The sequence below is a fragment of the Gracilinanus agilis genome, chromosome 3, assembly GCF_016433145.1.
Source record: "Gracilinanus agilis isolate LMUSP501 chromosome 3, AgileGrace, whole genome shotgun sequence".
Lineage (NCBI taxonomy): Eukaryota > Metazoa > Chordata > Mammalia > Didelphimorphia > Didelphidae > Gracilinanus > Gracilinanus agilis.
Window position 1 is genome coordinate 12777989 of NC_058132.1, and position 16099 is coordinate 12794087.

At 38.9% G+C, this 16099-nt stretch overlaps 1 protein-coding gene across 1 annotated transcript in view; it reads left to right on the forward strand.

The window, feature by feature from the left end:
* Positions 1-1586: 1586 nt before the first annotated feature.
* LOC123240755 (probable small intestine urate exporter) overlaps positions 1587-16099 on the forward strand; it is a 17360-nt gene continuing 2847 nt past the window's right edge. The window contains exons 1-5 of the mRNA XM_044668467.1: positions 1587-1728; positions 6062-6219; positions 12342-12575; positions 12660-12747; positions 13449-13618. Of these exons, the coding sequence (XP_044524402.1) occupies positions 1587-1728; positions 6062-6219; positions 12342-12575; positions 12660-12747; positions 13449-13618 (792 nt within the window). The remainder of the gene's footprint in view (positions 1729-6061; positions 6220-12341; positions 12576-12659; positions 12748-13448; positions 13619-16099) is intronic.

Sequence of the window (16099 nt, forward strand, 5' to 3'; positions counted from 1 at the left end):
TGGAGGTGCCACGAGGTGAGAGCCAGGAGACTCTTGCTCATGTGGTCTTAATTTTGTTAGATAATTAGGCTTTTTTTTTTTACTTTTATTTCCTTTTTATTTCTTCTACTTCAAGTGATTATTTTTTTTAAACCCTTAACTTCTGTGTATTGGCTCCTAGGTGGAAGAGTGGTAAGGGTGGGCAATGGGAGTTAACTGACTTGCCCAGGGTCACACAGCTGGGAAGTGTCTGAGGCCAAATTTGAACCTAGGACCTCCTGTCTCTAGGCCCAACTCTCAATCCATTGAGCTACCCAGCTGCCCCTACTTCAAGTGATTATTAAATAAATTTTATAAATTATAATTCTTGGAGTATTGGATATTAATTTTAATCCTACAGACTACAGATAACAGTAGAGGCTTCATTTTTAAGTTCAACAAAATTTTAAGTCCCATCCAATTTAAGGATTCAGAAATCAATCATGTGAAATATTAGAAATATATCCATAAGACTGGTCCATGAACACTTTTCTCATTAGAGTAATTTTTTGAATACACCTTTAATATCTTCATGATTCATTATAACTGAAACGCTTTCGGGTAGCCAGGTGGCCCAGGTCTGGAGTCTGGAGGACCCCAGTTCAAATTTGTCCTCAGACACTTCTTAGATGTGTCACCCTGGGCAAATCACTTTATCATGTTTGCCTAGCCCTTGCCCTTCTGACCTAGAGTTATCACTAGGACAAAAAGGAAGGTCTAAAAAGAAAACAGATTGTGATATATATATATATATACATATATATATACATATAAAAATATATATATATATATCAACAAGTAAAACAGGAAATGACAGGAAACAAAGGTCCAAGTTTCTAATATTTTCTAATATATATTATATTATTACATAATATAATGTCATGTTGTATAATAATAAAATATATTCTAAAATATTGATTTATTAAGCAATGTGTGCCAGTTGCATAATAAATCAGGACCAGATCCATTCCTCAGTTTAGGACTGGACCCCATATGCAGGGAGAGACAGACTTTTATACATTAAAAACTATCAAAGAAGGTCAATTGTTTAAAAGGAAACAACGCAAGATTAGGGAATCTGATTTTTAATTGGAAGAAAGATTAGGGACTTTCCAAGTTGGGAGGAAGAGAGTGAATTCAGAAAAGGAGGTGTCCCACTCCCCTCAAGTATCTATAAATAATCAATGGAAAATGGAAACAATAACTGATTATATAGGACCAGTTTCCAGATGAGACAAATGGGTTACATGAGATGTATAAGTACAATCAATCTCTTTGCATCAATTTTTTCATCTAATTATGTTTCCAGTCAACATTAACTAGGTCCTTAGGTAAAGGTCTCTAAACAGCAAGTGGTTCAGATAAAAAGCTGATTCAAACAATGCAATAAGTTTTCCTCCTAATTCCCACAGTGGAATAAAATTTTCTCACAGGACAGAATTGGGACTAGGTCTAGAATGGAATATAAAGAGAACTAAGCTAGCTCCAGACTTGTGACACAAGATGGAGTTAGTGGGTTCACTCATTTCCCACAATTAACCACTTGCTAGTCTAATCAATTCCCTCATATGGATGTTCTTTCAGAAGCTGAAGCCACTCCCTGGAAAAAAACCAGCCTTATGGATTCTTCAAACACTGCCAACATCTCAGAGAAGGACACCAATCTACAGGAAGAGGAAGGAAATGAGCAGCAGCACCCGAAAGAGAGAAGTAAGGTCAAACAGTACCATAAAGTTCCATCCTCCCTTCACAAGCATGATTGCCTGAAGATCACTTGGTTCAAATTCAATTCAACAAATGTATTAATTATTTACTGAATACAAGGAACTGTGCCAGGTATTAGGGAGGATGCAGAGATGAGGAAGAGACACTCCTTGCCCTCAAGGAATTTACAGTTAAATGAATGAATGGACAAATGAATGAATGAAAACATCTTTAAGTGTTTGCTACCTAGGAAGTGCTAAAATGATAATAAGTGTTAGGGATACAAACACAATATCAAAGATGGTCCTTGGTCTCAGAGAACTTACAGATTATTAGAGAAAGAGAAACACTAAGGGGAATCCTGGGCAGGAAGGGGTGTTTTGTTTTGAAAATGATCATCTTAATAACCAATATTTGCACAATGCAATATACAGGTCCTCTCATTTGATCCTCAAAACAGCCTTGCAAGTTTATTATCCCCATTTCAGAGATGAGGAGTTGAAAGAGGTTTTTTTTTGGGGGGGGGGGAGGGAAGCTGGGTAGCTCAGTGGATTGAGAGCCAGGCCTAGAGATGGGAGGTCCTAGGTTCAAATCCAGCCTCAGACACTTCCCAGCTGTGTGACCCTGGGCAAGTCACTTGACCCCCATTGCCCACCCTTACCACTCTTCCACCTAGGAGCCAATACACAGAAGTTAAGGGTTTAAAAAAAAAAGAGGTTAAGGGACTTGCCCAGTGGTCACACAAGTAATATCTGAGGCAAGATTTGAACTTCGGTCTACAAAGTCCAACATTCTATTTACTATGCAACTTACTTATCAAACGTAAAGGGGTAGTGACATAAAATCTCAGAATGACACAGATTTCCCAGTAATAGTGGAAATACCGATTTGATTATAATTTACTTAACTAGAGAGCTAGTGAGTTAGAAGGGTAGCAGAGAGAACACTGGAGCTTAAATTCTCTAGCCCACAGACTCGGGTCTTGGTGACAAAGTAGCTAAAAGAGAGACATCAGGAGTAAAGTAGAAAGAGAAGCTATGATAGAGAACAAATAACAGTTTCACGTTAAGTATGGTATGGGACACCATGCCACTTCCCAACTATCTCTAACCTTTCTAGGATCTGCTTCAAGGCAGAAGTGAAGATCCCACCCCTGTGATGCTGGATTATGGTTGGCAGGCTGCCAATCTGACCCAGTCTCAGGTTCACAGCAATTTCCTTCTATCTTAGAATGTATACTAATTATGGTTAAGGCTGGAAAAGCAGTAAGGTGCGGGCAAGTGGGTTTATGATTTGCCCAGCATCTCAGATGACATTTGGGCCCAGGACCTCCTATCTCTAGACCTGGCTCTCTATCTACTGAGCCACCTAGCTATCCCTTCCCCTATAATCTCCCTACTGTTGTGAGGAAGATTAGATTAGGTATTGATTAGGTATTGATTAGGAAGTACATAGCAGGAAGGAGCTGGAGCTGGGAATTCCAGGTTGGAATGAAGGAGCAGGAAGAGGTGACTTAGCCCTGAGTGAGGACTCCATTAGTGGTGGGTAAAAACTGTTGCCAGCCTGGGAGACCTCAGAGGAAAGGACACCCTGCTTCCTGTTTTCCCCTGGGATCCTGAGTGTGGCATCTAGCAAAAGGACAAATCTACAGAGCCAAGGGAGGAGGAGAAGTTTGAGAGCCGGTGAACAGTGCTTCAAGCAAAGCCTTCTCTACTTGGTACCTGAGACAACTTTAGCTCCGGGCATCCAGAGATCATCAGTGGATTGCAGTGAGAATCCCAAAGCCACAAAGCCCTAGCTGTACTCAAGCCTGGCAGGTTCCAGGTTTGAGGCAGAAACCCAGAGACTCCATTATAGCTCCTTGGGCCCTGTTAGTTTAGATCACTAGATTAGTGTAGTAGAATAAGTCCTTCCCTGTCCCTGTGGGTTTTGCTATTAGGTGTTAAGGTTTTAGAGTAGACATTCCTACCCCTCCTTTTGTTGTTCCTAATTAAACCCAGTTTCATCCTGTTACCTTGTCAGTTGAATTTAAGGCCTTTGGCCAGAGTGACAGTTGGCTGTTATTTTTTCAGTTGGGAGTGGCTTAGCTGTACAAGTCTTCAATGTTCAGTTTTAGTTTCTCTTAAATCTCAGAGTGTGTTCCCACAAACCCCTTAGTTAATTTATAATATCCCTGGTGACCCCATTACCTCACTTATATTTTCCTACACTATTCAATGATCCACCTAGCTTCTCCTCCATTCTTCTTCAACCTTACTATTGCCCTTTTCCCCAGCAACTCTGCAATTCAGTAACTGTGTTTTTCAATATTCCTGCAACAGAACATTCTATCTCCCATCTCTGAGCTTTTTCATTGACTGTCCCCAATATCTGGAATGCTGTTCTTCCTCATTTTTACTTCTTCGTTTCCCCGACTTACTACAAATCTCAGCTAAAGTCTCTCCTTCTGTAAGAAGTGTTTCCTTGTCCTTCTTAACCTTAGTGCCTCCACTCTGAGATTACCTTCAGTTTATCCTGTTTGCACATATCTGTTTGTATGTTGTCTCTATCCATTAGATTATGAATTCTTTGAAAGCAAAAACTGCCCTCCTTCTTAGTATCCCCAGAGCTTAGCACATAATAGGTGCTCGATAAATATTTGTTGACGTGAATTACACTTGAATGGTTTCTTGTATATCTACCAAAATACTAAGTATGGTGCCAGGCACACAATATTAAATCTCACTCCTGTCTCTCCCCTAAACTTCAGTCCCATATCTCACCTATCTACTGACCATTTCAAAGTGGGGATCCTTTTATTGGTTCTTCCACATCTTGAAAGATGAAATTACAATTATTAAGGCTAGTAAAAAAAAAAAAAAACAACAACCAAAGTACATTGCTCAAACAGAAAGAGTCCCATCAGATGTCCAGATAATCAAAGTCTCCAATAATTACTTATATCCTGCCTCTTTATCATGCTTATGAGTTGTTCCCCAAATTCTATCTACTGAGAAAGTTTGTAGTTTATACTCAGTGATAATATTAATTCTGGTTCTCCCAAATGCCACTGATGCTACTTCTTGATCCTGGCTACTAGATTTCTCCCTATATATCTCTTTTGTTGAATCTTCCTCTTCTTTCTAACCCATTAATTTGAATTTTCTCCAAAGTCTTCTCCTTCATCCTCTTCTCTTGTCTTTCTACATTTTCTCCTTTTTCCAAACTTCTTTATTTCTTTGGACTTCACTATTAACCTTTATCTGTGGCAATAGACATGTGTTTCTAACTTGGAAAGCTCCAGCTATATAACCCTTCCACCTGTTGAAATGTCTTTAAAAATTCATTTATTTATTTATTTAATTTAGAGTTACAAATGTAGTCCATGGTTACATATTTTTCCCTCCCTCTCCCAGAACTGATGAGCAATTCCACTGAGTTTTACAAGTATCATTGTTCCAAACCTACTTCCATATTATTAATATTTGCAATAGAGAGATCATTTAAAGCAACATCCCCAATCATATCCCCATCAATCCATGTGATCAAGCAAATATTTTTCTTCTGTATTTCTACTCCCACAGTTCTTTCTCTGGATGTGGATAGCGTTCTTTCTATGAGTATCTCAGAATTGTCCTGCTACCAGAGAAGTCCATTACATTCTATTGTATCACAGTGTATCAGTCTCTGTGTACAATGTTCTCCTGGTTCTGCTCCTTTCATTCTGCATCACTTCCTGGAGGTCATTCCAGTTCACATGGAATTCCTCCAATTCTTTATTCCTTTGAGCACAATAATATTCCATCACCAGCAGATACCATAATTTGTTCAGCCATTCCCCAATTGATGGACCATCGCCTCATTTTTCAGTTTTTTGCCACCACAAAAAGTGTGCCTACAAATATTTTATAAATATTATATTTATAAATATAATATAAATATTTTTGTACAAATATTCTTCCTATTATATCTTTGGGGTACAAACCCAGCAGTGGTATGGCTGGATCAAAGGGCAGGCAGTCTTTGGGCATAGTCTGTTGGAATGTCTTTATAGCAGCTCAATTCAATATGTCCAAAGTCAAGCTTATACTTGTTTTATCCTAACTTCACTATTTATATCAGTGATCATATCCATTTATCTGTTATTCCATGTTTCAAAACTTCTACCACCCAAAACTCATTTCCCTTTTCTGTAATACTCTTCTATTCAAATGGCAACCCAAAATTATGTGAATCTAAATGAAAAGAGAATGATCCTTTTTACAGAAGCGACACTTTACGATTTATGCTTCAGTAAAAAGAAAATTAATCTGTTCATAATAACTCTCAGGTGATTGTTGTCTCGGTCTCTCTCTTGAAGGGTTCTGTTCAGTAAGATATGGCTTGGCCGTTATCATACATGGCACCAATCTATTAACAGCCTCACAGTCTTTCAGTCTGAGCATTGCCATCATTGCCATGGTGAACAACACAGGCCAGTCAAACCAGTCCAATCTTTATGCTGCTACAAATGCACAGGTAAGTTAATAACAAATTCAACTTTTTTAATTCATCCAAACGCAGACATTTACTGTATCTACTCTATGTGATACATATGTTGAATATATTATGATAAATGTAATATAATTATGTATACATTGGTTTAGAAACTAGATTAATAATAAAGTATATAAGATCCTTGCTATTAAACAGTTTCTGATCTAATTGATTTTGTGTGTGTGTACGTGTGTGTGTGTGTCTTTGTGCATGTGTGTTAGAGTAGGTCGACACTGAGATAGCTTTTAAATCCAAAGTTCTCTGAATCTGGGAGATTCCATATACATTAACAAATAAAATACAAATCAGAATGTCAATATGTAAGAATTCAAAATTCTGTAACATCTGATAAAGGAAAAGATCATCACTAGCTAAAAGGATAAGAGAAAGCTTCATGGATAATGTGTTTTTGAATTGAACCATCAATGTCAATGGACTGGTTTGGGGATGAGTAGGTTCTGACATAGAGAACATTGTCAATAAAGGGACAAAAGCATGAAACATAAGATAGTTTCAAGAGTTAGCAGATAGTCCAAAATCGCTGGAGTCTTAGAGATTACATTAGGAAATAATGGAGGGCAGCTAGGTGGCCCTGTGGGTAAGCACTAGATATGGAGTGAGAAAGATTGGAGCTAAAATCTGGCCTCGGACACTAGCTGTGTGACCTTGGGCAAATCGCTTAACTTCTTTCTACCTCAGTTCCTTCATCTGTAAAACTGGGATAATCATAACATCTATTTCTCATTGTTGTTGTGAGAATCAAAAGAGATATTTGTAAAATTTTTGTAATCCTTAAACTAGTGACATAAAAATTACATGCCACTATTATACAAAGCAGAAAAAATAGTTTGGAACAAGATTCAGGAGGGCTTGAAAGTTCCCATTTGAATAGGAATGACCTATAGTCAGAAGAGAATGTCGATGGGACAACTAGGTAACACAGTGGATGGTGTTCCAGGCCTGGAGTCAAGAGGACCTGGTTCAAATTTGACCATAGACACTCCTAGCTAGGTGACCATGCACAAGTTACTTAACTCCAATTGCCTAGCCTTTACCACTCTTCTGCCTTAGAATCAAAGTTATTTTTAAAAGAAGAGAATGGGGAGTCATCAAATATTATTGAGTAGTGGAATGATATAATCAAGGTTACATATCACAAGAATTACCTGGGTAGAGTATATTGGATGAAAAGGAGGAGGGAGGGAAAAAACTACAGTCAGAGGGAAGACCAAAGAAGCTATTATAAGTCCCTAGGAAAAAAGTGATTGCCAAAAGTAGAACACTGGGAATAGAAATGGAAAAGAGAGGGTGGATGTAAGCAATAATGAGAGGAGAAAGTGAAAGAACATGGTGCCCAATAGGAACTATAACAGATTGAAGAGTTACAAATGACTACACAGCTGAGAAATGACTTTGTAACCGGAGAAATAATAAGGGTAGAGTACAAGAGAGGGAATGAGATAGGATGTGGGAGGGATCAAGCAAAGAAAAGTCTTGTAAGGGGCTAGAAGACTAAGAGAAGGAAGAATAGATTATGAGAAAAGAGAGCAAAGGGATAAGAAATGGGAGGGATAATAAGAAGGGAATATATATCAAGAAATAGGAGGTAAGGTGAGGAGATAAGAGAGAAACTCTTAGGATAGATGACTCTGAAAAGAGATTCAGCAAAAAGAAAGGAATAGAAGGATAAATAGTGAAGAAAAATGGAATGGTGGGAAATACACACTAGTAATTATGACATTAAACATGAATGGAATGCATGCACACATAAAAAAAAGTGGATAGCAGAATGAATCAAAAATAAAAACCCAACAATATGTTGTTTGCAAGAAACACAGTGAAAAAATGAAAGACACACATAGATTAAAAATAAAGGGCTGGAGGGGCAGCTGGGTAGCTCAGTGGATTGAGAGCCAGGCCTAGAGACAGGAGGTCGGTCCTAAGTTCGAATCCGGCCTCAGACACTTCCCAGCTGTGTGACCCTGGGCAAGTCACTTGACCCCCACTGCCTACCCTTACCAATCTTCCACCTATAAGTCAATACACAGAAGTTAAGGGTTTAAAATTTAAAATAAATAAATAAATAGATAGATAAATAAATGAATGAATGAATGAATGAATGAATAAATAAATAAAGGGCTGGAGCAGAATACGCTATGCCACAGCTGATATTTCAAAGAAAGCAGATGTAGCAATCATGATCTCTGACAAAGTTAAAGCTAAAATAGATATGATCAAAAGAGATAAATGAGGAAACTATATATTATGTTTAAAAGGTACCATAAACTAGGAAGCATTATCAGTTTTAAATTTATATGTACTAAATGCCATGACACCCAAATTTTTTAAGGAAAAAAATAAATGAGTTACAATGAGAAAAAGATAAGATTAAAGTAGTGGGGTATTTTATTTTTCTCTTCTTAGAACTAGACAAACCTAACCAATAAATAAATAAGAAAGAAGTCAAGGAGTTGAAAGAAATCTTAAATAAACTGATTTTGATAGATATTTGGAGAGAACTGAATGGGAACAGAAAAAAGTATGCCATACTTGGCAGTACAGTAAGCAGTACATGGCACTTTCACAAAAATTGATGACATATTAGGCAACAAAAATATTAAATGCAACCTTCTCAGACCATAGCACAATGAAAATTGTATATAATAAGGGACCATGGAAACAAAAAGTAAAAACTAATTGGGTACTGACTTAAATTTTAAAGAATGGCTGGGTTAAAGAACAAATTATTGACACAATAAATAATTTCATTAAAGAGAATGTTAATAATGAGATGACATACCAAGACCTAGGGATACAGCAAAAGCAATAATTATAGGAAAATTTGTATCTCTAAATGCTTACACTAATAAAATAGAGAAAGAAAAGATAAATGAATTTGGAATTGTAAGAGGGGAGACTAGATGTTTAAGGTATGGTCACCAGAAATCAATTAACCTGATTTCAAAATAAAATAGATCCAAGTCAGGATGACTTTTATGGAGGTTTTATTTACAATTAGGAAGTTTGAAGGTAGGGAAATTGAGAGAGAGAAACTCTGGCCGGGACCAGAGTCCGGAACCAGGTAGGAATTGTTATGATTAAAAATGATGAGGGCCGAGATCAAAAGGGAGAATAGTATTTTAATAAAAGCCATGCTGATAGAGATAAACTGACCACGCGCCTGTAAGAAACCTCACCTCAGCCATTTACCTTCCTCTCTCCTCGAGCTCAGGTAACTCAAGAGGAAGTCCCAAGTCACTCCCCCCTACTTAAAATAGCCCCTCACCTTTAATACGTCGTCCAAAACCGGAAACCCATGAAACCCGTTGGACCACAGGAAATGTAGTTTTAAGGACCCCCACAGGTCCACAGAAGTTTGTCAAACACTATATTGAGGTTCAATCCTTCCAAATAGAACCCCAGGTGATTTTAACTAACACAGAATTTAGAGGCTCCAGCAGAGGGGCACAGAGGTGAATTTAATAAGGCTTCTCCTCACAAGGCCTCCTCTAAGAAAAGAGGCCTCCTTGAGGCTAGAGCCTCAGAAACATCAAGGGTAGAGAAAGAGAGTCAGAGTCCTCTGGCTTACACACCTTTTGAGCACCTGCAAATTGATTTCATAACAATGCCAAAGGCTGGACAATATAAATTCTGTCGAGACATAGTGGATCAACTGACCAGGTGGCAGGAAGCATTTCTACTGCCCGAGCCACAGCGGCTTTTGTCGCCAAGGTGCTTTTAAAAGAAATCATTCCTCCTTTTGGCCTGCCTGCACGTATTGACTTGGACAGGGGAAGTCACTTTACTGATTCAGTCTTATCTGAAATATATTCCTGTTTGGGGATAACGCCCAAGTTCCATGTACCATATCACTCCCAGAGTTCAGGCCAGAATAATCAGAATAAGAGTCATCCCCCATTAATAAATGGCAAAAGGTACAACAGACATTTTTCAGATGAAGAAAACAAAGCCATATATAGGTATGTGAAAAAATGCTCCAAATCACTACTGATTAGAGAAATGCAAACCAAAACAATTCTGAGATGTCACCTCACAGCCATCAAACTGACTAAAATTACAAAAGTGCAAAGCAACAAATGTTGGAGGGGATATGGAAAAAGGGGGGCACCAATGCAGTGGAGGTACAAGTACAGCTGTGAACTGACTCAACCATTTTGGAGAGCAATTTGGAATGACACCCAGAGTTATAAAGCAGTGTATATCCTTAGACCTAGAAATACCATTGCTGGGTCTCTTTTCCAAGAAGATCAGGGGAAGATGAAAAGAACCCATATGTTCCAAAATATCTATAGCAGCTGTCTTTGTGGTGGCAAAGAATTGGAAACTGAGGGGATGCCTATCATTGGGGAATGACAGAGCAAATTGTGGTATATGATTGCGAAGGAATACTATTGTGCTATGGGAACCAATGAATAGACTGATTTTTTAACAACCCACAAAGAACTATATAGTAAACAATGAAATGAATACAACTAGGAGAACATTAGACCCAGCCACAGAACTAATACAGGAAGAATAAACTGAGAATACTACTTCCGGAAAGCAAAGAGAAAAATAAAACATGAAAGACTTAATGTACTCATGAACATGCTGGTCTCCCTGATGATATCCTATGTGAGGCAGGGAAGGTTCAGAGGGGTCAGGACACAAGTGGATGTAACCCAGGATATAGAAGTGAAGAAAAGTAAACTAAACATACAGGAGATTTGTAATTTCATTTGTGTAATATCTTCGTTTTCTTTATATATGGAAATGGTTGTTTGGTTTGGTTTTGTAAATGTTTGGAATAATAATTATAATTAATAAAAAAATAAAAATGAGTAAAACAAGCTGGAGAAGGAAATGGCAAATCACTCCAGGATTTCTGACAAGAAAACTCCAAATGAAATCATGAAGAGTTGGATATGATGGAAAAAAACAACAGATAGTCACTGAGATTGCTAATATCTCTGAAAATCTATAATGCAGATTTTAAAAATTAAGACTCAGCTGAAATCACTTTGTTTGAATCTCCATCCTTCTGCTTACTACTCTTATGATTTGAATTCAGTTTTGCTGATGCCAAATACTGCTGATCCATACACACCACAACTACAGAACTAGATGGCAGGTGGTGAAGGGGAAAGGGGGTTACAGGGAACTGAGCATTTATTTCTCACATTAAGGTACTAAGTGCTGTGCAAAATACTAGGGATGCAAAGATAGGCAAAATAGTCTGTTTCTATACTCAAGGGCTTGATATTCTACTGTGCTGGGGAGGGTGGGCAGCAAGTTAGCACATTAAGGGAAGCTGAAAAACAAGAAAAGGAGTATTAGAGGACATGGGGAAAAGTTGCAAAAAGTAGTGTGGAGGCCTGGTTCCTGGTCAAATAAGGCAAAAGATTCAGCTATCGGTGAGATGAGTATGCCAGGTGGGTCAGGCATTGTGCTTGGTGTAGGATCCAAGCTATGTGACCTTGGGCAAATCATTTAACCCTTCTCAGCTTCAATTTCTTCATCTCTAAAATGAAGCTTGGACTTGATGGATTGAGGTCCCTTCAAAAATCTAAATTTATAATCCTAGGATCTCACTTTCTCTCTTTTTCTCACTCTGTCTGTCTCCATCTCCCTATTCACTCACCCTCTCCCTCCCTCTTCCTCTCTTTTTCTGTTTCTTAGTTTCTCTGTCTCCATCTCTTCATTCTCTGTCTCTCCTCTCTCTGCCCCTCTCCCTCTTTCCCTCTGTCTCCATCTCCCTCCCTCTCTCTATCTCCCTCTCTTTCTCTCCCTTTCTCTCTCTCTGTGACTCTCTCCTCCCTCTCTTTCTCTCCATTTTTCTGTCTTCCTCTCTCCCTCTTTCTCTCTCCTCCTCTCTCCCTCCATTCCCACCCCCCCTCTCTCTCTCCCTCTCTTTTCTCTCTCTCTTTTTCTCTATCTCCATCTCCCTCCCTCTCTCACTGTCCCTCGCTCCCTCTCTATCTTTCCTTTCTCCCTCCCAACATGCCCACGTTGAATTGGAAAACTATATTCTCTCTCAAACCCTAACTGAACTGTTGTCTCTCCTCCAAGGAGACCATTTAAGAAGTCAGTTTTCTATCTTGCAGGTTCCGGTATATGACTGGAGCCCAGAGGCCCAGGGCATCCTGCTCAGCTCCTCCATCTACGGCACCCTGATTTCCATAATCCCAGGGGGATATTTGGCTGGAGTTTTTAGTGGAAAGAAGATAGCTGGGTTTTCCTTCCTTATCTCTTCAGTTCTCAGCCTCTTGACACCACTAGCAGCAGACCATGGACTACCCTACCTGATACTCACAAGGATAGTACAAGGCCTAGTCCAGGTACCTTCCAAGTTGGTGAATAAGATAGACTAGGCTTCCTCAATTTGATCGACAGTTCAAAATGTCTTACTACCTTGATTTCAGGGGATGACCATTTCTCCTCTACAGTCATTCTGGAGAAAATGGGCTCCTCCCCTGGAACGGACTCAACTGAGTGTCATCGCTTATTCTGGTAAGGACTGTCATTCCTATCCCTCTTTACCATTCCCACTTCCAAGTTAGTGTCACCACAATAAGGATTCTTCAAGATAGGAACAGAAATGAAATAGAATCACACACCTGAAAAGTTAGAAAAGACCTCAGTGGCCACCGGTACACAAAGTGAGAATGCTGCAGACACAGTGGTCTCCCCTTTTGTTTAACCTTAAATGTTGTGCAGAATTAAAATGTGAGGTGTTTACTGTTGTGTGCAGATGCAAAGCATGGAATCCCTGCAAAGGTACAGGGAGAGCCTCACCCAGAAAGGTACAGGGAGAGCCTCACCCAGAATTCCAGGGGACCCCCCTGGAGAACTTTGGGTGAGGGGCTCCCTGTACCTTTGCAGGGATTCCATGCTTTGCATCTGCACACAACAACACGCTTTCCCTTGTGCTACTAGTCTGCAGAAAACCACAAAGACTTATTCTTCTTTAACCCTTTCCCTTTGGTGTAGAATCAATACTAAGTATTGGTTTTAAGGCAGAAGAGTGGTAAGAATGGCAAATGAAATGAAGTGACTTGCCCAGGATCACATAGCCAGGAAGTGTCAGAAACCAGATTTCAACCCAGGAGCTCCTAAGCTCTAGGTCTGGCACTCTTTCGATTGTGCTACCTAGCTGTCCCCTCACAGACTTCTAATGCCTGAACTCAGATCTTACTTTGTCTTCAACTCAGGTATAACATCGGGAAATTTCATTATCCTATTTGTGGGTGGATTCCTCTGTCAGTCCCTGGGCTGGCCAAGTATCTTTTACATATGTGGTAAGTGGCTTCATCTCAACTCCAACCATTTCTACTTTTCAGGGTATAAACTCCTGGATATCTGTGCTCCTTATGACACCCAGGTAGATCCCCCATAAACAAAGTAATTAGTTTAGAAAACACAAGAAAGAATGTTCTTCCAACTTCTCATCCAATTAGAAAAGCAATACCCAGAGAGATGAAATTGTCTTTTCATAGCCACATAGCAAGTTGGTGGCAAAATCAATATAACCCAGATTCCTTTATTTTTTGTCCAGTGCTCTGACTTCTACTATCCAGTTGGTTCTAAAAATATTATTTCAAAGAGTTCAAAAGCTTTCTTGAACTAATCCACTTTGCAAATATGCATCTGTTCAGGCAGGCAAAAAACATTTATGAAGCACTCACTGTATGCCAGGCACTGTGCTAATGGTTGAGATACAAAGAAAGAAAAAAGACAGCCCTTGATGTCAAGTCCAATGGGGGAGATGTAAACAACCATGTAAAACAAGCTGGAGATGGATAAAGTAGAGATAATCTCAGGAGGAAGGTACTAGAATGAAGAGAGGACTAAAACTCTCCTTTAGAAAATGGGATTTTAGCTAGAGCTCACAGGCAGAGATGAATGAGGGGGAACATTCAAAGCATATGGGCAGTCAGTGTAAATTCCCATGTCAGGAGATGGAGTGTCTTCGGTGAGGAACAGCAGGGGAGTCAGGGTCATTGGAGAACAGAGGATGGGGGATATGGAGATGGAGTGAAGTGAAGTGATGCAAGATGTAAGAAGACTAGAAAAGTAGGTGGGGACCAGGTTATGAAGGGTTTTTAAAACCAGAGACTTTTATATTGGAACATGGAAATGATATAGAACAACTGGAGTTTTGGGAGAAGAGAGAATATGGGTTACTGGCATGATGGTGTCACCCTCCCCAGTAATGGAATTTAGAAAAAAAGAAGGGTTTGGAAGGAAAGATAATAAGTTCAGTTTGGGATCTGTTGAATTCAAGATGTCTACAGGGCATCCAGTTCCAGAGGTCCAATAGGCAGTTACAGACACAAGAGAAGAAGACAGCAGAAAGGTCAAGACTGGATAAAGAGATTTAAGAATTATCAGCACAGAGATGAAAGTTAATGAGAACACCAAGTAACATGGTACAGAGGGAGAAGGGAAGAGCATCAAGGGTCAAAAAGAATAACCTGGATGAAGATTCAGCAAAGCAGACTAGAAACATAGGAAAACAGTGTATCTTGCCATCTCCTTTTCCTTTTACCTTCAGTTTTTCCCAACATCGGAGAATTTTCTTTCTTTTTTTTCTTTAGAATATTTTTCTATGGTTACATGATTCATGACCCCTCCCCCTAACCTCTCTTTCCTTCACCCTCCCAAATCCGACAAGCAATTCCCCTGGGTTATACGTATCATTGTTCAAAACCTATTTCCATGTTATTCATATCTGCAATAGAGCAATCTTTGTACATCAAAACCCCAATTATATCCCTATCACACTACGTGATTGATCACATATTTTTCTATTGCATTTCCATTTCCAAGTTCTTTCTCTGGATGTGGACAGCATTCTTTCTCCTAAGTCCCTCTGGATTGTCCTGAGTCATTGCATTGCTGCTAGTAGAAAAGTCCATTACATTCAGTTATGTTTCCGTGTATAAGCCTCTGTGTACAACATTTAACTGATTTTGCTCCTTTCACTCTGCATCAGTTTGTGGATGTCTTTTCAGTTCACATGGAGTTCCTCCAGTTCTTTATTCCTTTCAGCACAATAATATTCCATCACCAACATATACCACAATTTATTGATCCATTTCCCAATCAATGGACACCCCCTTGTTTTCCAATTTTTTGCTACTACAAAGAGTGCGGCTATAAATATTTTTGTACAAGTCTTTTTCCTTATTATCTCTTTGGGGTACCATCAGAGAATTTTCAGAGAATTTTCTGATGAGTTCTGTCTTCTCATTATGTAGTCAAAGTATTACCCAGAATTCTCTGGGTTTGACTCTTTTGCCATTTCTTATATTAAACCATATATACTCCACTCATATACCATAATTTGTTCAATCATTCCACAATTGTCTAAGAAGCAATCTGAAATACCTCTTAGATTCTGGTTCTTCTGAAGGGAGGTTGTTTGTCCTCTTTTATTCCCCCTTCAGGATCAGAAACTTGGTTTTGCTTATGGCTATTCCTTCTACCTTTTTATCCTTCCTCTTAATTCTACTCTCATCTTCTCTATTTCCCCATTAAATTTGGTGGATTTCCATACCAAACTGTGTGAACATATGTGTATATGTGAGTGCATGTTCAACCTCCCTTTGTCCATTTCAGAGTGAAGTTCATTTGCTGCCTACTCCTTCTACCTTTTTCTCTGCATTTGTATCCTCTTCTCCTCATGCATTCTAATTATGAGGGATAGCAAATGGCGAGGAAAAAATCTTTAAGACCATGTTCTGCTTGTCCAAGTCTGCCAGTAACAATTTTTGTTAACTTAATATTATTCTAAATACAATAAATACAGAATCAGGTTTAGAAAGACTAATGTGGTAAGTAGGAGAGTGAGTTAGAGAGG